This window comes from Labrus mixtus, chromosome 10 (genome assembly GCF_963584025.1).
Source record: "Labrus mixtus chromosome 10, fLabMix1.1, whole genome shotgun sequence".
NCBI lineage: Eukaryota > Metazoa > Chordata > Actinopteri > Labriformes > Labridae > Labrus > Labrus mixtus.
This window is the reverse complement of record NC_083621.1, coordinates 17567938-17593874: the sequence shown is the minus strand read 5'-3', so window position 1 is coordinate 17593874 and position 25937 is coordinate 17567938. Positions and strand designations below refer to the sequence as shown.

The following is a 25937-nucleotide window of genomic DNA, read 5'->3' as shown; positions in this document are numbered from 1 at the left end:
CCACATATTGTCATTGAAATTGAAGGCAAAAGTCACAGGGGCCTAAAATCACAGGAAATGGCAGTCTGAATAGGGCTATTGTTTCGATGTATCTCCAATGGGAGCACTACATTGTGAAGGTTATTTGCAAAATAAAGCACAGTATATTTTGCAGGTGTAAGGACAGTTAATTTTTTTAAAAAGACAAAAATTCAAAGTGATAAATTCATCACACAACTGCACAAGCAATCTTTATTGCAGACCTTCTACACAAAATCCTGTGAACACAATGGCTTCAGGGTATGTATTGAATTTACAGTGCAGCCTGTTGGTGTACAAAAAAATCAACAGGTGAAATCTGCTGCTCAACTATTCCTTTGTTCCTGCACAGGAGGCAGCAACACCACTGTATGTATTTTTTAACAGAGGATAATCCATCTCAAAGTACCAGCATCCACCAAGGTTCCCATCTACAAGCACTTTTTAATTAGAATATGCACGATCAGGCAAGATGCTGCCTATCTGTTGTCCATCTCTAAGCTGCAGAGTTTGGCCGGACTGAGGCTTCAGAGTCCACTGGATCTGATGTAACTCCTCGCTGTGCTATTTCGGATGAGCCTCAAGGAAGAAAACCTGGCCTGTCCATTGAAAAAAACACACAAGAGGAAGAAGAGGGGAAGCACGTTATTATGGAAGTTGAGTTATTACGCTACATTCCTGATGCTGAAACAATCATTTACAGGCCTGAAGTCAGGATAATCATTCTTCACTCTGTACTTGTGTCAGGTTTGATCAGCATCTCACCGGACTTCATCCAAAGCAAATCATGCGATGTGATTATTTTGTTTTAATATGATGTGACTCACACTGTGTACAAGCGGTTTGCTGTACATTCAAACACAAAGTGCCTGTGAGGAACATTGACCCTTTCCGTGTTTGCAATCATGGGCAGGTTTGCATGCAACCCTGGAGGCAGGAAGTTAGTGTGCACAGGCAGCCGCTGTGACTCTGACAAGGTCAAAGATCAGTTCACATTGTTCTGTCATTTGTCATTATTTTCCATCCACACAATGAAATACTTTCAGTAATGTTCCTGGGGGCTGATCCTCATGTTGTTCTCTGAAAATCTAGTTTAGTATTCACTTAGGAGGTTTTAACACTCCTGTCATTAGCATTACAATATATAGTATAAAGTTGTATCAATATTTGTTTTATTATCTATGAATTGCAATATAAAGCATATGTTATTACAAGACTTACAAAAGTAAAAAAGATGAAGTATTTATTCCACAATTGTCATGGAAATATCATTATTGCTGATGTTCTAAAAATCAACCTGTATGCAACATTTATGAAAGTACCGTTGTTCAAGTCACACCTTGCCCCCGCAGGTACTGTTCTTCAGAGGAGAACAACGTTACCTCTGCATGAACTTCCTCTTTTACAAGATAACCCATGTATGACCTTCTGCCCTTCTTCGAACTAAGATACAAACACTATCTAGACTGTGTTTAGCATTAAAATGTTCATTCTGCCCAACAACAGGGGTTACTGATACCCACCCCCCTTCTTTTGATTCGACTATAAAAGCATGTTTTCTCTTTGTCTTGGGAGAACTTTGCGCACTCTGTGGTATTGCTAATTCTATTTTGCAAACCAGAATTGAACTCAACAAAGACTACAACTTGACTCTAGATATTTTATTCAAACAAACGCTTGTTTACAGAAATTTCCGTTACACAACATTTTTAAAAGCTATCAGGATGATGCTTATTTATCAAGACTGGCTTGACTGCCTTATTCTGACCGACAAACTAGAAGCTTATTTATACTTAACTGCCAAACTCTGCGTGTGCCAGCCCGAAGCTGGAGTGATATTGTTTAATTTTGCAGCAATACCAAAGAATAGTTCAGAAGCTTGCAAAGTCAAAGAGAGTTTTTCTAAAGTCAAGGAACACATCAGCAGTCTCTGCCGTATGTTGTGAGGTGGTCATAAATATCAATCCAAGCTGTTTTAAGGAAGTCTTTTTCTTGTCTTGGTGTTGCGATTAAATCGAACATGTTGATGTTTCAGGTCTGTAGTCCTGTCTTGTGCAAATTGTGTTGTTCAATGACGTGACCATTGTAACCAACCAAAAGGATCGGTCTCACCAGCATCAAACGGGATGAAGCTACAAACTAGTAAACCAATAGGGAGGGGAAGAAACGTGCGGAATCACTCTGATCCTGTATTTGATCATGCCTAGAAACCGCTCTATTTCCACCCTGCTCAGAATAGTGAACTTCACAGTACCAGATTTTGTATTAAAAATCTAAAAAGCCCCAACAAAAATATTGTTATTGTGTTCCAAGTACCAAAACATTGCAATCTTTACAGAATATAATATAAGAAGGTTCCAATCTATTTTAATTAAGTCCTGATCGAGCTTTCCAATAACTTCCCCCTGCAGACTCTGGGTTAGTAAGCAAGAAAACAGCCACACAATTACGACATATTGTTACCGATCTGCTCCCCAAACAACCACCAAGCCTCTGCTAAATGCTCCCAAAATCTTGTTTTTTTCCCCCCTTCATGACCCCCCTTCCCCCTTCTCCCTTCTCCCTTGCCATCCTGCTCTTGAGCACCTGAGGGAAATGTAATTGCATCCTCCTCCTGGCAATAACATAAGCAGACTTTACCCATGTTTTATTCATGCTGTCTAACATGGTGAGTTGGATTTTTAAATTAGAGGTCATCTTGTATTCTGGCTCGGGACGCTGTGGGAATTACCTGCTCCACATGATGTATGTTTCTGTGTTTCTGTGTGTGTTTGTGCGTGTTAATCTACATTTTATGCATTTGTGTGGCTGCATAAATCAAATGTGTGTGTGTGTGTGTGTGTGTGTGTGTGTGTGTGTGTGTGTGTGTGTGTGTGTGTGTGTGTGTGTGTGTGTGTGTGTGTGTGTGTGTGTGTGTGTGTGTGTGTGTGTGTGTGTGTGTGTGTGTGTGTGTGTGTGTGTGTGTGTGTGTGTGTGTGTGTGTGTGTGTGTGTGTGTGTGTGTGTGTGTGTGTGTGTGTGTGTGTGTGTGTGTGTGTGTGTGTGTGTGTGTGTGTGTGTGTGTGTGTGTGTGAGAGTTTGTGAGTGAGTGTGTGGCTATCCTTTAGTGAGTGTGTGTTGGAGTGTCTTTCCTCTAAGTGTTTGCATAAGTATCTCAGCTTAGGTGTATTATGTAGGATATGTGTCTGAGTGTGTGTGAGAGAGTGTTTAGAGGTGTGTGAGTGTGTGTGTGTCTGATATTTGTCATCTCCCTGCTGTGATTAAAGCATACCTCTCTGCTTTCTGCCTAAAATGTTCATGATATTTGCCCCCAGCAGCACATTTCTGTGCCCTGATTCCTATTAGGGCATCATCAGGTCGCTGTTCTGCTAATCTGTCCTCTCAACAGACACACATGGACAAAATACGGGAACAACGAGGATGTCCTGCAGGATGTTGTGGTGAAAAAAAAAAAGTGATGTCTTCTTTATTTGATTGTAAAAAGTCCCTCCTGGAATGAGGTGATGGAAAGAGTTAACGCAAATTCAACCAATTCCCTCAAATTCTGTGCAACCTTTGCGATTTTGTCCAATCACTGCAACTCTTCCTCAGTTTTGACCAATCACCTCAGCTCCCTACTCAGCGTCTCGCCTTGTACATTAACAGACTCACTTCCTTGTTGAAGCTCACATATACTGACGGAAAAAAAGAAAAACAGGTTCTGTGACTTAAGCTGTGTATGTGAGGTTCTTTGAACATAAACGATGTACACCTTTGGTTTTGTTTAGTTTTTTTAAGTCAAACTTTCATCATCAATGTGTTGCAAGTTTTTTTTTTTTTTTTAAGAAACTACCCAGTACTTAAAGAAGAGGTTTGTCATTTTTACTGACACATATCACTGTTTTGTGCATTTTAAACCTTAATAATTGTATGTAAATAAGGCATGTTTTGTAAAATCCTTGAGTAATGCTACTTAGAGCACTAAAAACAGTTGCAGCATTTTACTTGCTCCTCAACAACAACCCAAATATTGCATTATTACGCAAAACATGTAATGCTGCTTACAACAGCACACTGTTAAGACAGCCTTCTTTGGCACTTGATATAATACTACTTAAGATTATCATAATACTTAAACATCTAGATGACAAGATCAGATGTACCACTTTGTCCACAAGCGTCTCCTTTATTCACACACACAAAAAAGTTCCTCACTCTAGCTTAATTAGACAACAAAAGCTTTAGAATGAGAGTAATCTACTATATTATGTCTGACAGCTTTAGAAAGAAAGTGCAGTTTTTTACATCCTGAGTACACTTAAAAAGACTATGACATGTGCTTTCTATCTTTAATCATGAATTATATATTATTAATTAATTCACTGCTTAAGAGTTTTTCTTTTCACAACTTGCGAGAAGCCGTCTTACAAAAACAAGTTCCACCTCACAGCGCCGTTGGCATATTGTCAGACACTTCGTCATGTATTTCCTGCTGTGTCCATGCTTTTTCTCATTTTAGTAGCTGTGCACTTCACATCCATTCTGGCACGCACTTTCACACCAGCTCACAGACAAACACACACACAAAATGTGACATGCTTGTACACTTGAATCTTCCTCTCTGCATGAAGTCACACACATGCTGTCAAGCTCTTTGCAGTTGGTAGGATAGCTATATGTCTCTCTGTCAGTCCTGAAAAGTGAAACCACAGCGGTGAACATGCGGCGCTGCAGGACACACAGATAAACACACCTGTACATTCATGCTGCAGACGATCGGCTGCTCCGGCTCACTCGGCAGGGCAGCAGCCTTTCCTGTGGGGTCTCAGATTTGAATCTTGCTACGATAAATTATTCAAGCAGTTCAAGTTTGACTCTTGAACTCTGCAAGCACAGGTGCAGTTTACAGCGTATACATAGTGCTGTTTGACTGGATCGCTTTAAAACCCAAGTATTTCACCTCCAAGACTCAAAAGAATCCAAAGCTCACCAAGCAGTCCCCACAGGCTGCAAGTACCTTAAAGCTCCTGGACTCCTAAATCCAAAATAGACTTCTAAATATTTAATACAGGGATGGATGTCCACAGAAGAAAGTGTCTAAAAAGTATGTCAAATAAATGAGTAAATTTCAGATTTAGATGATATATAGCTACTTCCCCAAAAAACACAAACAAAAAACTGGCATTTCATTGTCTGAATTATAATAAAATTATAAAAACTTTAAATAAAACTATTAATAATTAATTGTGACAACCCTTAATCATTTAGGTGGCTCATCATGCATGTCCTTAGTAGCTACCATTCAGTGACTGATTTCAATGAATGAATTACAGTAAGCAGGACTTCTACTTTTTCCTCTGATTCTGATCAAACATACTGTTAAGGTCTGCACTGATTGCCACATGCACCATTTGTATACGTAGCCAGGAAGGTGTCAGGCAGGCGTCGGTCAGAATATGATCAATCACACCCACTCAGTCTTGAGAACTGGTCTTAGCTAAAGGAGCTGAGTTTTAAACTAGGATTTTTGTAGTTATGAAAGTATATTTTCTATCAGATTTTTGTGAAACCCTTAACTTTAATAACTTTAATATCAAATATGCATTTCCATAGGATTTTAACTTTACTTTTAGTGATGAAGGTCTTAAATATGCACATGCAGAAACATTCAACTTCATATGCAAATGCGCACACTGATTTATTATTGCAGTCATCCATAATAATGGCCATAATTTTGTTTCCTTGAGTGAAAATTGCAGGAAAAAAAACTCATGAATATGATTCCATTTTCCGGATACTTTATAGTGGTATTTCAGTCTGATATGCCACGAAATACTGCCAGTTCAGCTGTGAACTTCAAATAAAAAAAGTGGCATTTGATCATGATTTGTAGGAGATTAGATTGATATCCTCACCGTATCACCGTTTTTTTACATCAGTGGAAGAAGCCAGAAGAAAGATCTGATTGTGCAGGTGTAATAACTTGTGGACATTATCAGCACAACAAAGCAATCTAACAGAGCAAATTTCATCAGAAACAATGAAGTTATCTGGCCTCATTTGCATTCACACACTTGTATGGATTGTGTCTCTGTGATGTGACACTATCCTTCCATCTCTCTGTTCCTCTCTGCTCCACCCTCCCCTCGTCCTGACGGAGCAGCCAGTGTGTGAAGTGCAATGTCAGGCCCTCCTGCTGCTCGTCGATCATGATTTTGCTGGTAGAGCTCTCAATAACTCAGCGGGCCCTCATGCACCATGAGAGCGCAATTAGGTCGACTGACAACTGCATTTTTCTCCTCAGGAATAAAATGGCACGACCCGTTGGTATTAATCTCAATGGAGGTTTTGACTGATGTAATGAACGGATGGTTTCCTGCTGAGCTTGGCGCTGCTGTGCGCTCGCCTGTGCTCTTTTAACCTAAAGTGAGGGTGAAGATCAGAGAGCTTGTGTTTTTTTTCTGGGAGGAAATAGACTTAAAACTGGGTCAGCAGCCCTTAAAGGTTGTATCACATGGATGTAAAGGTCACAAATTATTTTTTTGTATGTCCCAGACCGGAACATAGGAGATGAAAAATGTGTCTGTGGGAAAACTGCTGTTTCAGGAAAAGTAAGCTCAGTATCATCTGGGATTTGTACCTCCAACTGAATATGCTTCAAGTGTACTTTGGGGTTTCCAAGTTGCTAATAAGGTCAAAAAGGCCTTGTTCAACTTCTGGTTGAACTCAGTCTCGGGAAGAATCGACTTCCATCTGATTGGGATACAACCATTGGGCTCTGGAAGGCCAATTTTTTGGGTATTCAAGTCAAGGCAGCAGTTGGCGTTAAGGAATTGTTGGCCATGACTTCCTTTTCTGTCCATTCCCTCTGTGACAGTCGAAACAGTCTTGGGCCTGCCAAAAAAAAAGACAAAGATAGAAACAAACTAAATCTTAACAGAAGGTGGTCCAAAACCAATGGGTCACACTATGGCACCTACGTCCACTGTCCATGATACAAACCTTCAAAGGAGTAGGTCCTTGATGTAGACATGTTGTAATTATCACAGATGTTGACTGTTTATTTTAATTCTGTTTTCAAGATCTGTGAGGTTACTCAATGGTGGGCTTTGTACGGAACGATACACTTTATTGTCCCTTTGGGGAAATGTGTCTTGGACTCAAAGTGCTGCTAAACATCCAGCTGCCTCCACTCAATCAATCAATAAAAATAGAAAAAACACATCCACACATAATCAAAAAGGCACATGTCAATACAGAACAGCACTTTGTGGGTTTGTATACACGTGGATCGTCTCAGAATAGTAAAGAAAAGTTTAATGAATTGTATTTTCTTCACCCAGTAACATCAATGAAAATAGTGTTACAATAAATTATGTATTACATCAAGTGCAATAAGAATAATGTCGAGCCTCAGTTCAGTCAAATTGACTTATGGCGCTTGCTTATTTATGATCTAAATTTCCCATCCTGCTTTGGCTGATGTAAACAAAAACAGTAATGCCATAGAGTCAGTGAATGAGAGGTTTTCTATACCTGAGCCCAAACATTTACATTCTGCTCCAGCCATGTGGTCCCAGTGCAGAGCGTTCTGTCTTAAACAACAGGACCACACCGTGCTGTCCTCCACAGAGATGTTGTTTTCAGTCCCCTCCAGAGGACATTTTGTTTTTCACCAACCATGCTGCTGTGACTGTAGCTGCTGTTCTTGTTGTACCTTAAAAGAGGACAGTCTCAGCATTTCAATGATATGAACTCCTCAGTGGGCTGGTGGGACCTTGTGGGGACTTAACGCTAGCTGATTTGAGAAGAAGCACACTCTAAAACAGATGTTATGGTGGATGGGAAAGTAGGTAAGTAAGTGGACGTGTACTTTGAAGGCCCATGGGAGTTGGCATTGCAAATTAGCTGAGGCTATAAGTGTTTTTTTTTTGTTTTTTTTGGCATCAGTTTACTTGCTTCATACTTGCCTCTAAACCTCCCTGGGCAAAATGACATCTTGGCTGACGAAAGATACCCAGCCTGTAACTAACTAATGTGGTCCTGCACACAACTATAACCTGAATAATAAATATGAGGTATGACTCCATGAAATCTACATTTTACCACTTCTGTAAACCTCCTCATACATCTCCTGTCCTGGATATAGAAGCTGTGTCATATTTATGCAAATGTGCAGAGGATTATGGGACTGCTACAAATCTTTACGCACATACAAGATAAAGTATAATCTCTGCTAACTTTGAAGAACTCGATTCTTGCATCTTATGTCTGTCTATCTCTTTCTAGTTAATTTTGTTAGTCTTTCAAATCTGGTACAACATTTGGATGGAAATATCTGCCGACCTAATCAAAAGTAACCGATATGAATTCATGCTGCATAATGTACAACATGTTGACTCAGTATTTTATCAGTAAATAAAGAAAGTGAACTTTTTTCTTATTCTACATTCACATTATAAGTAACAGTAGCTTTAATGAGTGGAATGACAGATCACTATATATTTAGTTTCATATGGTTTGTAAAAATGAAAGTTTGATTAATCCACTCTGCTTGGTGCTGCGAGGCAATTCAGATGCATGCATGTGAACTTTCTAAAACACTTAAGTTGAATAGTTTGCAGCTACATGGCTAGAAACGGATTCCTTTATAACATCTGAAAAACATAGTTTCTGTTTTTAAAGTTCCCATGAAAGAGAACTTTGAGAGTATTTAACTGAGAGTATCCGACTGCCGTGATGCATCTCCAACTGAAACAGGATTGAAGCAATTACAAGATAGAAGGCGGGACACAACGTTGTGATGACTTTGATTCGTCTGCTTTTTATTGGGTCAAAAAATAAGTCAACAGGGTGAGCAATCAGACAATTGAGCGATTTTACAGGAGGAGAAAATACAGTTATGTAAAGATGCTTTATTAACATATATTTGGCAGATAAAAGAACATTCAACACAGGAACACTGGATTAAAAGCAGGACAATGTATTTTTCATGTCACAGAGAAGTTAATATAGATGACTTTTGCTTTGCAGATAATTTCTGTATTAATTAACCTGTTTTCTCCTGAGGTAATAAAGTCAATTATAGCTTGTTTCTCATTTTGATTCGATCTAAACACCTTGTAAACTTTGTTGTATATGTACAAAGTTAAGCAGCTCGTCTGTAATGGTCTTGTTGCTCCATTTCAAGCTCCACACCTGAGGAGTTTTCTGGTCAGCTGATGAGGAGCAGGTCGCACAAGGCAGGTGTAGCTGCAGGTTATTCTTGCTGTCTGACATTTCTATCAATCGAGGACAGAACCATCCAGGGCCGTCTCAAGGACAGCTTGGCTGACGCACGAAAGAGGGAAAGACGGGCAGGGGCCGAGGGACAAAAGGATAAAGAGAGGGAAGGAGAAGTTTGGTGGCTGGAGAAAGAGAGAGGGGTGAGAGAGGTAGACTGAGAGTGAAGAGAGAGAGAGAGTCCAGCGGTACAATTCATCAGTCTGGCTAAATTAAGCAGATTGCTCAATGTGGTCCCCTGTGTGGATATGAAGAAATGTGCCTCTTAATGTGATTGCCAGTGGCGGCCATGCCATAACTCAAGGTTGAGGTTGGATGATGTGAGCGCCTGTGTGCGTGTGTGTGTGGGGTGTGTGTTGGGTGGGTGGTGGACGGGGGATATACGAGGACATTTACAATGTGATGATGCAAGGCGAGCATCAAGGAGAGCAGAAGTTCAGACCAGTCAGCAGCTTCACCTTGTCAGATGCAGAGCAGGCCAGCGAGTCGAGCTAAGAGCTAACAGAACTAGCTTCTGGAAGCGTCTCTTTGCTAACACACTATAAAGTACAACACTTACAACTGCTTATGTGTGAAATTAAGTTTGTAGTTTTGCAAAGGGCTGCCTCCTTAAAATTGACTGAATGTGAAGAGAGAGCGTTCTCTTTGTGTCTTTGTTCGTGTTGCAGGTTATTTGCATCATAGCATATTGTCATTTAATGAAATTCGCTGAGCCTTGAGTGAATTGAAACAGAAAAAGAAATAGTGAGGAAACTTCTAGACCAAGTTGTAAGATGCACGGTGAGCAGAGGGCAGGTGCAGTGGTCATTATGCAAGTCTACACCTCTGCACGGAAGTCTATAGCCTCCAGTGCTGCGTTTACACTCTGATACCTTCAGGCTTCTCACTTCATACACCCAAGTCATGTGATCAGGAACGTGAGAGATAATAATCAGAATATTTCCACCAAATGGTGACATTATGTTTATTCCTAACTACATGTTAGAGATATTACAGTGAGCAGGTTGTTATTGCGGAATGGATCCCAGTGAGGAGTGAACAGGACCCCGAGGGGTTTGGCTCATCTTGAAGCGGTTCCTCCACTCAGCAATCCCACTTATCAGACAGCTGCTTACATTGGAAACCAAGCCTTTGGTAAGTCTCTCAAAGTCCGTGATAAGAGCTGCATACCATGAATATGATTGCTTTTCTCAGTAATGGTTTGTTCTTCTTAACAACGGCGATCTCTTGAGGGTTAGCGTAACTATCCAATCATAATCAAGTATAAAAAGCAGCCTTGTAAAGAATGTAGATTAATTTTATGGGCTTGTTAAGACTTTATTGTAGAGACAGGACAGTGATTAGTAAGAAATCAGGGACAGAGAGAGTGGTGACATAAGAGAAAGGAGTTGGGTTTGATGCCGGCCTCTTTGAGGACTGCAGTCTCTGTACATGGGGTGCGCAAACTAACCACTAGACCACTAGCGCACAAACATTAATATCATTTAAAAATGTAGGTTGATGTGTTCCCAAATGCTTCAGTCTTCTTTTTTTTGTTACAGGATCTCTTCATCCATTTCCGACAGTGTCAGGCAGATTGACATCAATCCCTGATTGTTAACAGTACAGAGTCAATTTCTTAAATTAACTCAATAATTCCCTTGTTGCATTTAAAATCTATCTTAGAAGTTCTTCATATTTTAGACAGTGATATTTTGTCATGAACAGATTTCTCTGCATGTTTTTAGATGTTGGGAAAAAGACCATTAACTGGTTTGGTTTGAAATAATAACTGTTACTGAAAACACAAGCTGAAACTAAACTGCATGTGTTTTATCATTTCATGTTTTTAAACTGAAATAATGTATTCTAACACACTACAAATAGGTGCCAAGATACCTGCACAAAATGGCACGTCACTTATTTGGCCAATTATCTACAGGAAGAAAAACAAAAGTAGAGAATGGGCTCAAAAAAGTATGGGGAACAAAGCCCCTTATGGTTTGATATTAATGCCTTGATTTTGGTTTGCATCTTCCCGTTAAACACTTAATAACTTGCAGATGATGGTGGCTGTGATATTCACACACAGCAAAACTGCAATGAGGCCCTGTCTCGTTAGTGTATGAAAAGAGAACGGAGCAGAATGTCTCGGAAAAGCAGCCCGGCCTGTCTGTGAATGTGAGGAGAGGGTCTTAAAAACAGAGCAGAGGAAAACCAACACTAGCCTTTAATGAGCAATGTTGATCGGGTCGTGCCTGCCTTCTGTTTGACAAGAAAACTCTGTTTTGTCAGACTGCGGGCATTTTAACAACGCTGTGTTTCCAAAAGCTTCCTCAAAAGGATGAGCACACACAGCCATAGACACTCTCAATAAGACGGATGGAAAAAAAAACATTATCACTTCTTTCATTCTGCCTTTCTTTGCTCTATTCTTAGTTGCAGTTTTTCCCCTGTCTCTTTGTTTGTTTGCTGCCTAAATAACACAGTTTGCCAATGTGACCTTGCTAATTGTCTCAACACAAATATCTCATACATACAGATAAAAGTAATTGTCATCATAGCTTTTTTTTTATATAGATGCAGGCAATGTTTTGAACAACACGTCCTCTTTCATTGAACACAAAACTGGCCATAAGCATTGAGAACGTCCCCATTTGGTCAAAATGAACACAGCTGCAGTATCCTTTTTTAAATGTATTTTCAGATGCACATTTATCCAACAAAAAAAACATGTTTTTTTGTGAAAGTCTCATGGTTCTAATACTGAATTTCTAATACTGAAGTCACTTTGTGTGCAAAATCATCAGAGTGGACGTTCGTCCAAAAAGTGAGACGTTTGCAATTTAATATAATCTAATAGCCATGCTGATACCAAAAGACACAGAAAATCACACAGAGCTGAAAAATAATTATTTTTGTCATCTTGTGGAAAGTCTGTGGTTAAAGTAAAATATTTCTTGTTTTTTGAGTACATATGATAAGGGCTGGTTGAAAGTATACATTCATGAAGGCATTCCAAAGCTTTGTCCCAATTCAAGATTGATTTAGGGATATCCGGATATCGATAATTTCCATTGTAATGACGCCCCACACCAGTGGGGGGCACTGTGGGTATAAAAGCAAAAAACTGTCATTAAAGCGGTGGACTTTGTTGTTTTGTTGTCCATTTCCACATTGTCCTTTTGACGTCAGGTCCTCTCTCCTGAGAACCTCCCGTCTGAAGATCAGGAAGATTTCTTGGGCAGGCTGCCTTAAAATTATCAAGACCCGAGTGCATTTGTGAAGAAGGCTTTTTTTTGTAAAGATGAACTGAAAGTGACAGTGGCTGGATTTTTTTTACAACAGCTCACTCACATCTACTGCAGTAAGAGAGACAAGTTGCTTGTTGTGTCATCGTCATGCTGTAGCTACATCTCAGCATGTCCGATCCATTTCAGATATCTTCTACTCTTCCTGTAACTCTGACTTCCACAGCACTACTTCCTGTAGCAGCCATCGATTATCTGCTCTGATATGAAAAATGCTCCTGTTCAGGCCTCTCCTCAAGTCTTCCTGTGAGGACTGAGAGTGGACATGGTGCCCTTTAGAAATAGATAAATGTTACTAAGACGCTGCTTTGATTGGGAGACTGTTGCTATTGATCGTCGTTCTGGCCTGCTGCTGAACATCGTGCTTACCTGAAGTGTGTCCTCGACTTCAGCAGCAAACTGAGCAGGTAAACTGATCAACTACAGCTTCAGATGAGAGTAAATGAGAATACTGAGTGAGAAGGAAAAAAATGTGCACAGTGAACATCAACAACAGGTAACACATGTACTGTAGTAGAGTAAGTCTCTTGTGTTGCTGCTGTCAGACTCTTCACAAACTGCCATTCTGCTGTGGATTAAAACAACTCCTGGATGCTGAGTCGAACTCTACACATAACTGTGAACTTCAGCACACATTTCTTTGCATGAAGGATTTCATTGCTGATTTTGTATTTCTGCTAAAAACTCACCCGTCAGCCTGTCGAGATGTAGTCAGCCCAGGTGTTTGGTGAGGGTCATTTTCTGTTTGAATCCTACTGTAGAAGACTCAGGTCTGTGTGACTATCCCGTTCTCAAGGCAGGTCTTGAAATAGTTGCACATTTATTTGTATAGAAAGAATGGATATGTACTAGGCCTTCACGATACAGCAACATGTCTTTGTTATCGCAAAATGAGCATTTGTATGTAATGAGCACATCGCAAGTGTCTGAATTTATCACAAAAAAGGCAAAGCTTTCAATTTACTGGTCGATCTTCTTTCTAACCCTCACCTCTGGTCATGAGCTATGGTTAGTGAACGAAAGAATAAGATCGTGGATACAAGCGGCCAAAATGAGTTTCCTCAGGAGGGTGGCTGCGGGCTCAGTTTTAGAGATAGGGTGAGGAGCTCGGAGTAGAGCTGCTAAACCATCAGTTGAGGTGTTTAGGGCATCTGATTAGGATGCCTACTGGAAGCCTCCCTTGGAGGTTTACCGGCATTCCCTACTGGGAGAGGACCCCCGGGTAGACCCAGAGTTCACTGGAAGGATTATATATCCCATCTAGCCTGGGAAAGCCTCAGAATCCCCCAGGAGGAGCTTTAAAACGTTGCTGGGAGGGAAGTCTGGGTTGACTTACTGTGATTGCTGCCACAGCGACTCAACCTTGTATAAGCAGAAGACAATTTATGGATGAATGGAATTATATAAATGATTTTATGGATGGGCATGTTGGGCATGAAGCTATCAGCTAGTCTCAGATTAATTGATGACAATTAAGTGGTGATAAAACAACTTCCTGGATTATTTCTTTTGTATTAAGAAGAGACATTTATCAAACACATGTATTGTGTAAAACATGAAGAACAGCAGATAGTCATACAACTTCAAGTTGTACCTAATATGCACTCTTCAATATTTATTTATTGGACTTTAGACTGTTTTTTGCAATTATCAACATTGTAGTTGCACATTGCATACGTTTTCCCATATCACGCAAAGACTAGAATGGACTAGAATTTAAAGTACTTTTTGTGTCTGCAGTGGCACTGAATGTTAGGACCGTTCGTACATTGTGAGGCGTTGAACTGTCTAATAGAGTGGTAGTCCTTGGGAAACTGCTAAGCAGAATGAACTGGGAAGTGTAGGAAAATGGCATGTACTGCTTTTCTCTTCAAAACAAATACTGAACCCTGACCCAGTTTGCTAGGATATTATCAATGTCCTAGCTTTTTCTTTGCAGGGCGAACAGTTATGGTTGCTGTTTCATACTGTGCATGACTGCATGCATTGAACAATCGATGGAGTCTTGCCCAATGTCGTATCAAAGATTCAATATTTCATATTTCATATCTTGGACATGCTGTTTCTGTAGCTTAAACTAAGGAACCTGCCATCAACACTATCTTGTCTCTGACTATAACCTACAAGCAGTTAAAGTTCCTAAAACCTAACTCAAGCTTATCCAAAGAAGTATCATATCCTTACACAGTTGTGGCAACTTTGGAAGGTGTTAATAAAAGGTGTATTTAAGACAGGGACACTTGCTTTTTAGTAAGGCTGTTTAATTGTTCTTTGTGAATTATTTGTTTTAAACCTCTGAAGCAATACTATACAACCGGCCACAAACTTGAGCATCTTGAATATGAACCCCATCAGGCAAACTAATATTACCTTTGTGTCTCTGTTACTGGTGTGTGCTGCAGGAGGGCTGCTTCTTGAGAACAAAACACCTCTGCAGAGATCAATAAAGTATCAAATTAAGAACAATCTCAGGCAGATGGCATCCTGCATCCACAATCTGAGCAACACAATCAGCAAACCAATGGAATCCATTTACAGAAATGCAGTCAGCTTGTTGATTGACAAAGTTTGCAAAAAGTTTGTCTGAAGCAAAACATTTCCACACAGTACAGTTAAAACCCTAAAATCATCCACAAGTAACCATCTTTAATTTAAAAAACAAGAAAAGAATATACGCAATGACTGGAGAATGGCTTACTCAAGAGAGGAAAATATTTTGATTTTGGAAGCAACAATGATGAAAACCGACAAAAATACAAAATGTTTAGATGAAGTAGATTAAGCCTGTACCCATTATAAATAACAGAAAATGTAAGACCCATACTTAAATGCTGCATACAAATAGCACAACTTAACACCCTGAAATTGTTGCTGTGCATAAAGCAAAAAACTGAAAATGCACATGCGTGACATGCCAATTCTAACATATGCACGTAACTTGGGGAACAAACAATTCTCAATACCAGGCATAACCTTGTAATCATGATGGCAAAATAGTGTTATTAAACATTATTACATTGTATGTTTGGAGTTAAAGAAATAACATGAAATCATGTGACCTTCCTTATTTGATTTTTGTCTTTGTGTTAACAATAAACATGTTGTAACAATGTGAAACAGTCAGTTTGGTCAGGTATTGTGCTCAGGTGTATGAACCAAAACTATATTGTGAGGTATAGAAAATGGGCTTAAATACACGTGAGGGGTGTTATTTCAATTATGTACATACCCTAAACCAAACAGATGTAATGTAATGGTGTTCAATGTCACACTGATGTATGTATGCACATCCGTTTAAGTTGAGTTTTAACAAGAAGCAGGACAGGTCTCGACTTAATATCAAAAGCAAGATTTTCCATGAAGAGAGAAGGTAAGGGTAGATGGATCAGTCAAACAAGCAGAGAACTTTTACTCTTCTTTTGCTTTTCTGGAGCCAGGTCACATTGGCAACAGGGTTAGCAAATGGCAGACATTTCATTCCCCAGCAGCATTTCCCTGCTCCTCCTCGACGATCCCAAGGGGTCCCCAGGCCAGATGGGATACATATTCCATTCAGGCAGCTCTAGGCCTACCAAACATTTCCCTCTTTAACCTATTCCAAGGCTGAGGTCAGACCCCTGCAAAGGATTTCACCCAGATTTATCTGCTGACAAGCACTACCCAAAGCCTAAAACCACCAGGTGAGCAGTTGGAAGGTAGCTAGCCTGGTCAACTCATAGCTTTGCCTTCTCAAATACCCTGAGATACTTGACATCCTTTGCTTGAGGATTAATCTATTCCCCTTCTCTGGTGACCTATCCATCATTTTGAGACAGAGAACAAGTGGCCTTTGACTTGATGGTGCTGACTCTCTTTCCATCTGGGTCACACTGCAAACCATTCCAGTCCCTTGTGGAGTTCATATTTATCTAATGGATAGAACATTTGGTGAGACTGGTCTCATGAACGGGGAAAGGTTGCACTGAACACACTCTCTGTGACTGAACAGTCTTTTTTTTTTTCTAGAAATGTATCCACCAAAACTTGGAGAACATAAAATTGTACATATAAAGAGTATTGTGGTTGCTTGCATACAGAATGGTAGAGCTTTTTTTTTAAACTTTTGCTGTTGATAATTTCTCCATCTGTGATTGAACCTGGAACATTCCGATCGCACAGCTGTTCGATGTTTTCCCACCCTCTTTCATTAGTCCCAACTTCTGTGGTGGAGGGTCAGCTTGGTGGGGAGACCCACTCCAAACAACGACTGAAGCCAATTACAGCCTGCTGTGACTATAAATAACCACCACAGCACTTTACCCTGCATTTACATAAAGAGCTATAATGGCTGTGTAATGGTTTAAATATTCATCATGCCTCTTTTGCATTCCACTTTCCACTTCCCGCTGAATCCTAAGAAGAAAATTGTCGGTCCGGTTCAGTTATGGTCACCTACAAAGGAAACATTTAGCTATGTTTCATTTTGTATGCCAATACAAGTGGAATTGTATCTTTATAACAAATATATTTAAAAAAACAAGTTGCCAACAATATGAAGAATAATAAAAATTATATGGGGCAATATAGGGTTATGCATAACAGAAGTCCAAATGTGTACAACAAAAATTTCAGCGGTTTCTGAATAAAGCATTGCACTGTGAAAAGATTCTGGAGGAAATTCAATTTAGAGACATGCTAAAGTACTCAAACACACAGGCCTGAAACACACACAGGCACAAACAGGACCTGTTGTTGGGGTACATCAGCAGTACTTGGGAAATGACCTGGCACCTCTCCAGCAACCAGACCAACTTCAAGACTTCTGGTCTGTACCGGAACTTGAACCGACGACCCTCGGGTTCCCATCCCAAATCCCTACAGCCTGAGCTACAAGCGCCAAAGTCAAGCATAGATTTATTTTTTTGTTAGCATTCTTTTTTTAAACAGAATGGGGAGGTGGGTAATACAGTAGTAGGACATAATCCATTACCGAGGCAACACTACTGACATTCTAGCAAAGGGTCACTTCACCAAAAATTGGGGTGAAGAATTTTTAGTGCCAAGATATAGCTTTTGACCTTTTTTGTACCTGTCACCCTGACATCTCCTTTATTGCCAGACTCAGAGTTTTGATTAAAGACGATCTAAATCCCCTTAGTACTGTACAGCTTGACCAAGTAGCTCAGTTGGTCAAGGTAAACTGGTAATCACTGAGTGTAGTTCGGATGTGTCTTTCAGGGCTTTAGTGCTCATTCTACCCTTCAACCTTGTCTTAAAAAAACGTCTACTCATAAGGCTCCAAAGTGACTGTGCTAGCTCTTCCCACACTTCACATCCCCTGCTAGCTTTGAGCTTTTAGTCTGGGCGCTTACTCCCATCCATCGAATGTTAACAGCAACAATCTTGTCCACCAGGAAACACCTGCAATCATAGAGCGGTATACAGCAGTGCAGCTGACGCAAAGCAGAAAATATTGGTAATAGGTGAGGCCCTGCTTCCAGAAACAATAAGATCAAGTTCATAAAGTTGGACCTAAACCCAATAACATCATAAAGTCATCAGGTTGCACCTGCACAAACGTGGAGAATGTTGTATAACTTAAGCATCTTTTTTTCTTAACTTTGAGCACAAAATGAAGTTATATAATGAAACATTTGGCATGTGACTTAACATGGAGTCAGGCTTTATTCATTCAAAATGAATTAGGTCAAGCAGCCGTGGGTTCTAATCTGACCTGGGCCATTTGCTGCATGTCGTCTACTGCTCTCTCCTCCCAGAGTGGGTTTTCAGTCATCCTTTAAAAAAATATTGCTTGTTTGTTTCCTTATTTTTACCAAGAGTTAAATCAATTGAGACCATGGGTGACCATACGTTTCACACATTGTAGAGTCCCTTGATGCCAATTTTTGATCCATAAAATTGGCATCTTTGTACAAACTGACTTGAGGGATTTCCATTATTTGAATGAAGATATCATATATTCAGCAGCTTGTGTGTGTGTGTGTGTGTGTGTGTGTGTGTGTGTGTGTGCTCTCTAGTCCTCCTATCCCTCTGCTTTGTGATTATTTCAGTGCCTGCAGGCTAAGAATCGGAGTAACGTTCAAGTGGACAAAACCATCCCGAGGAGTAAGAGGACTGTGTGTGTGTGTGTGTGTGTGTGTGTGTGTGTGTGTGTGTGTGTGTGTGTTTCTGTTTGCACAGAAATAGTAAACGCTAAGTAATATCACAGAAGTCATTGTCAGGATATCAATGTCTCAGTGATACCATACAACTTTGATATTGTAACGTATCGCTCAGTTAATCCGAGCACTCCAGTAAGCAGTATAAGTACAGTGTAAATTCCTGTGCTAAAATTATCGGATTAGTTTGTGTAATCCTCTTTCGAATTACAAACCATCAATATGCAAATGATGGAGCATTCCCAGAGATAATGCTGCAAAGACTTGACCGCAATGTGACAAACTGGATAATTAAAATCACTTTCAGAATAGAAACAAACATAACTTATCCAAACTAAAGCCATTTTGCTATGAGTGCAAATTTCAATGTTTTTGCCTGATGGCGCTTCAGAAGGAGTATCTTTACAATCTGAGTATTTATCCTCTTAGGATAAGGACTGTCTGTTGAAACTCTAGTGATAGTTTCCACTGACAAAATCACCAGTTAAGTACTTGTCCACTGATGACCAAGGATGGGTGCGATTACTCAAGGACCCATTTGTTGAGAGATATGTTCCCGATATGTCCACAGAGCGATAAAGACAAAGTCATAGCATTGTTGCCAAAGTTTGTAACACAGAGGTCTTGTAGTTGTTTTTACCTGGATGGGTGTGTTTTTTCCAGGATCTAGCAGTATACAATTCATCAAGCTTTGTGACCATCTCAGGTTAAGTGCATCCAATGATGTATTCCTTTACTCAGTACGCCCTTGTTTGTTGTGCTGCGTGAAGGTCAAGGAGCCTGCATTGTTATTTAAATTGACCTCGAACCATAATCTTTTTCTAAACCTAACCTAGTAGTGCCAATACGTAACCACTCTTTTGCATAGATTCATTGCAGAAAATACCCTTTTTTTGTAACCCTGTATTTTTAAAGGTGTTGTATAAATCAGGTTAATTTCTTTATTTGTTAAATTTGGAGCAATGTATCACTGTACCGAGCCTCTGCTTCAGCTTTAACGTATTTATTTTTTATTATGTATTAACATAATTTTGAGGCTGTATTTTAGTTCCTTTTTTTTATCATTTATTTAGTCTTGATTTTGTTTTAAAATCTTCTTATTGTATTTCTGCTATGTAAATGACTGTTTAAAAAAAGGGCATACAAATAATAAACCTTTCTTTTACTTAAAAACAACTACTGATCCACAGAAACACTATCTTTCTATAATAATGTGTTGATTGGGTCGATTTGAACTCATCATAAGTTCTTATTTCTGGGATTTCTCCTCGGGGGGGATCTGTGCATGAGGGGCAGAGCTCATATCCAGCTAGTGACAACTCTGTCAGCCAATCATTGACACGTTCGAGGCTACCCTGGCCAATGAGATCATCTTGTGGGCGTGTCTGTCCGCTGTGAGGTGCGTTTTTTGGAGTTTGCTAAATGACTGCAGCAAGAAAATACAGTGTCGGAGCGCGCTGAGGCTGGCTGATCCGTCTATACTGTACCTCCTTGTGTGTGTGCGTGAGTGTGTGTGAGTGCGCCGGGGCAAGGGCCAGTGTCGCTGCCGCTCTCCTGTCATGGAAGAGAGTCCACATCAGTCCGATACGCAGCTCTCTACGCTATTATAACGCTGTCAACCGGGGGATAAATACATTTTTCATCTTTTTTGACGGACGCGTTGCCCGGATGGGAGCGGATGCGGAGCGCAGCAGCAGCAGCAGCGGTCGCCGGTGCGTCTCCAACTTGACCACCAGCAGACAATGGGAGTAGCTGAGCCGTGCTGCCTCAGCGCCAAGTACTACTACTACTACTACTACTCGCCCCTGGGAGACAACTACGAGAGGAAGAAGAAGGAACAGCAGCAGCAGGAGGAGGTAAAGAAGAAGGACAGGGAGAAGAAGAAAGGGAGTCAGACTAGTTGTACCAGTAGATCTCCCTCTCTGGGCAGCAGCAGCAGCAGCAGCAGCAGCAGCTCCGGGACTCCCGCAACAGCCGATACGCACGGATCCAGAGCGACGATCCGTCTGCCTGTGGGATGCGTGTGAGAGAAAACCTGCAAATCTGAGAGACGAACTCCTCTGTGTGGGACTATTCTGTTTTCGTGGAATTTGTGGATTTTACGCACATGCACAGTTTATAAGACCTCGGGAGACATTAAGACGCAGCTTCAGGCAAGCCAAACAGCTCTTTTTGAAGGATTATGTCTCATTTCCCCTTTACGCGCCGTGGATCTCACAGACTGGACTTAAGAGGGTGTAATTGTGTGTCAATTAACAGCAGCCTGTGAGCGGCTAACCTTCTCTCGAGATCCCCCCCACCTTCCTCCTCCCCTCTCTGTCCCCCCCCCCCCCCGGAACCAAAAACCTGGACGAGCTTCCTCCTGCAGCTCCGCCGGTACCTCTGCACGCCTCTGTCCGTGGTCCTGAAAATAATTCGGGTTGGATTTTGTGGATTTTCCCCGCTGGAGGGAGTGACACAAACATGATTTCACGGCCGGTGAGGTCATGAGCATCCCGCGGCTCAGCACCGGCGACTCCGGGATCTGAGGGAACCGACAAAAAAAAAAAAAAAAAAAAAGAAGCGGAACATTGCCGGCTCACCTTGGAGGTCATAAACCATAACCATAACCCCCCCTTCCCTCTCCTCCTCTTCCTCCTCCTCTTCCACCACTAAAGGATCTTTTTTTCTCTCTCTCTGGAGGGGAATTTGTCATCCTCTCAAGAGTGTGACCCCCCCTCCCTTCCCTTCAGCAACACCTTCACCCCCCCTCCTCCAAAAACAAAATGAGACTGGCAAAAATGTGCCGACTAAACGCGCTGGGGATCTATTTGTGGGAAACGATAGTGTTTATCAGGTAAGCAAAGGCATGGAGTGGACTTGAGTGAAAATACTGATGTGTGTGTAATTTGAGCAAATTGCAATTTGCATTTTTATTGCTTTAGTGCCGTTTGGGACGTGCATGAAAATAAGAGGTCCCTTCAGAAGTGTGTACGGGGGTAAAATGAATCCAGGTGTAGCTTGTGAAAGTTGCCTTTGGGTTCAGTGCGTTGTTGCTCATGTGCACGTGAAGCAGGCACGTACAAGTGTTTTAAATGAAGTCGCACTGAATCCACGCAAACAGCGACCACTAGTGGGCGGTCTGAGTGCTTCTCCAGAGTGTCAACAGGCATGTGGAGAGAAAAGAAGACTCTGAGGGCTCTGTGTGTTGTGACATTTAGATGATTCTCTTATGTTTGACTCCTGGAGCCCTTATCGGCAAACAACTGCACACACACACACACACACACACACACACACACACACACACACACACACACACACACACACACACACACACACACACACACACACACACACACACACTGATGTTTAAGCTTGTGTTTGTCATGTCAGTCTGTGTGTAGGAAGAAGTAAGCTTTTCTGACCGCTCGATGTCTATTTCATCTAAAAAGAATGTGAACTATTTCAGTCTTTCCGCAACTCCAGACTAACAGCTTCCTCTCATTAGTCTCACCGGTTCAATAAGACAATCATTTGTTGTGATGATCTGGTTGTAATTTCTTCTTTCATTACCAGCGATCCATTAATCGATTAACAGCAAGTCATTCTGCTGCTGCTGCTGCACTGCTTGTACATCCAGTCTAACCTGCAAAACACACAGAGAAAGAAAACAACAGATCAATTAAACGATCATTCCTTCAATTTCAAAATGTTTTCCTTTCTTGGATGCATCAAACTGTATAAGGAATAACAGCAGCTACAGATGTGTTTTCCTTTTTTTTCTCCCCCCCCCCCCCCCCTCCTCGTGTGCACCCATGTTGAGTTTGAGGTCAACTCCGGTCCCTCTCTCTGCTGGAAGCAACATTTACTCATCCCTGCTGCCTCCAAAGTTGCCTATTCATCAAGGCCCTCTCGCATGCAGAGCCCCCCAGCATCCAAATCCTCCTGTCATCCTTGCAGCAGTAGAGACAGCGTATTTTGTAACACTGCTTCAGTCGTTAGATCGTCGCTCGAATTGGATGTTTCCCAAAATACATGTATTCACTTTGGTAAAAAAAAAATGATGAAAATGTTTGTTGTAATCTTTGTTGTTTGGAGTGGAATTGTGTTGATTGGATTTGGTGGTTTCTACCATTGTGTTTATCGTACAGTACAATTACTGTGAACATGAAGGTCAGCTGAGTCTCATGGTTGTTGGTTGTGCTGCTCGTTAATGTTATCATTGGTGTTCAATAGAGTGTAAGAAAATACAGATCCAGAGCATTACAATGCCTTGTTTTGGGATGATGTATTGATTGTTGAATAATAGATATAGATTTTAAATGTATAGTTTACATGCAAAGAGTTTCTTTTAAGGATGGAGGCTAATTTAATTCCATTAATATTTGCATGTTCAACACAGGAATATTGAATTATAACCTCTAAATTTTCATTTGTGTCATATAGGAAGATTATATGACCAACAGCAGTTTTGCTCAGGTTTAACTTGGGCCGATGGGTCATTTTTGATGGTAAATAGTTTAGCTGTCAACCTCTAAATATTTCACTTTCTACTCTGAGGCTTGATTAATAGGTTTGAATGATTTTTAAGTAAGTAACGTAAAACTATTGTCTTGTATTTGCAGTACTTCCGATCTCTTTGAGAATGGACAAACAAGATATTTACTTAAGTGACCAAACAGGGTCAGGTAGGTTGAGAAAACAATCCACAGAAGACTCAACAATGAAAGTACATGTTAGTTACAGCCCCAAATACATACAGTACACTGACAGTATGCAAACACATCACTCACAAAGTTGATCTAAACCACCAAATAGGATGAGAGAATGATTTTTTAAGGTTTATTGAAGACTTCTCCACGCCCTTGGAAGACTGTGTGGTGGATAAATGAGATGGGCAGCCGAGGGGAATTTAGGATTCTAGAGGTATTTGGCTTTAGGCCACTTTGAGATGCCTAATGCATCATCAACAAGGTGAATGCACTTAATACAGAGTGAGAAAGTATCAGGTGTCAGTGCCCTCCACAGGCTGTAAATTGCTCTCCTGGGATCGTGAGTAACAGCTGCAGGTTTGAGGTTTATTGAGCTCCAAAAGTTCAGGCAACAAGTCCACTAAATGAAGAGCCTGGTTGCTACACGATGAGTCACTTCCTCAACTTCTATTTGTTCATGAAGATTTTCAGTATTCGGACTCTAATTCAGTTAAAGTTTCAAAATGGCAATGTAGATGAGCTCAAAGGAGGGCAGGTCCTGAATCCTGAACATCAGTTAAATTTACTCGTCCATTATAAACCATGTAACTTTTGCAAATAGCCCTTTGGGAGTATCATTAGAATACATATTGTATTTTAAGTTAATTAAGTTTTTGCATTTGTGCCATCTGTTGATATGAGATGTGTGTTATAGTGAAAGTTATTTCCAGGAGTATTTATAAACTCTAGAAGGGTTTAGTGTACCTTGATAGAAATAAAGGGAGTGCTGGGAGCTCAGTAAAATGGTCAGTACTTCAAGCTGTTAGTGTGACTGGGAAAATGTCATATGCAACAAAAGCTGTCTTAATCAGAAAACTTTTATCAATGCAAACTGACAGTAAATAGTAATTTTACCTCGGACAAGGGGGTTGTTGTGTTTATGTGGTTTTGTGTGTGTCAACAGTATCGTGAAAAAACCCAAGAAGTACTATTTGCTTTTTAAACTTAGCGTAGAGTTGTAGTGTGGACACCAGCCAACACCTCAAAGTGTGGCCCAAATTGGGTTCATTTGGTAAAGTGGGCTTCTATTGGGCTTGGCCTCAGAGTAAGTTTTTTAATTGGGCTGGTATTTGGGCCTTCTTTAGCAAGCAGATAAATATGTATGTGCTCGAGATGGGCATACCAATTAGATAGCAGAAGTGGATTCTTGACGGGTCAAAAGTGGGAAAAATCAATACCCATCAGTGCCCTGTGTGGAACATATGAAGGGCCATTCTACAACTTATACTGACTAAAACGTGGAAACCTATAGACAAAAGAGGTTGGGCCTCCAGTATGCCAATCAGCCCATGTGCAACAAATTTGAGCTACACCTGGAATCCTGGGTTAGAAACCATCCAATCTTAGATCTGATCAGACCAATGAGCAGATCAAATACAGAAAAACAAACGTTTTCCCAATAAAAGGTAGTAACAAAGAATCAAAACACATTTGAATATTATAGAACTGGACCATTGGCCTCGGAGGTGTGCCTTTGAAGTCTGCAAATGGGATATATAGGCAGCCATTGTTCCAAGATGCAGCGATACATAAACTCCATATTTTTGAAAAACGACATCTTTTTTTCTTTGGCTTGTTTTCCACACTGGGAACAAAGTATGAGCTGGCAATGAGTCTATTTACTTTTACCCACTGTTCCTGCTAATTTACACAGAATGCATATTGTATGCAAATATCTCACAATATAATTTGCTAATGCGTTCGGCTGTTGTTTTGCATTTCCAACCTGCAGGCGCTCTGCACATTTCGCTTTATTGCATCATGTGTGGATATTATTTCCCTGCACGGCCTCCGAGGTATTTCATTATGTGAGCTATCAAAGGCGTTTTTCTACCTGCTGCAGAGACCACCTTATTTCCATTGAGTAAGGCAGCAGTTTACATTTGGGATGGGCGCCTTGGCTGGTGGTGTTTGGAGGAAGGGAGGGTGGCCACGGGAGTTTTGCATTCAGCACACACTGTTTAGTTAATGAACCAGAGTCTGGATATTGCCGTCTCAGCTCCTCGGGCCCAGACTCTGCAGTTCCCTGCTTAATTGATATCTCTTTCCCCTCCGTCCCGACCCAGACCCCCCACACCTCATTCCACATTCAGCCTTATTACTAAACATTGATTAGCCTGTCAATGGCCGGGGCCAGTGCTGATGAATACACATTTAATGCTCGCACATATCTCTCCCCTCTCCCTCTGTCCCTGCTCCGAGAATGTGTCAAAGAAGCAGTAGAGAAGAGCTGAGACTTTAGATTGAGATTGGCCCCTGAGGACATTCATCTCAACAGAACCTTTAATCTTGTATTCAGCTTTAAATCTGTGAATTCTGTCAAGGCAGGTAAAAGAAAGAGGCAAGGAAGTGAGATAATTTCCCTTGTTGCCATCTGCCTCAACTTCTATTTACTGAAGTTTTTCAATTAAGTAGTTCAACTTTTCCAGCAAAGTGACGATCCATATTCAAAGCACTTTCAATAGTTTTAAGAACGCC

General features: G+C 40.8%; 1 protein-coding gene across 1 annotated transcript in view; it reads left to right on the top strand.

Moving 5' to 3' along the window:
* The first annotated feature begins 20173 nt into the window (after positions 1-20173).
* glra1 (glycine receptor, alpha 1) overlaps positions 20174-25937 on the top strand; it is a 125640-nt gene continuing 119876 nt past the window's right edge. The window contains exon 1 of the mRNA XM_061048579.1: positions 20174-21562. Coding sequence (XP_060904562.1) covers positions 21492-21562 — 71 coding nt within the window. The 5' untranslated portion in view covers positions 20174-21491. The remainder of the gene's footprint in view (positions 21563-25937) is intronic.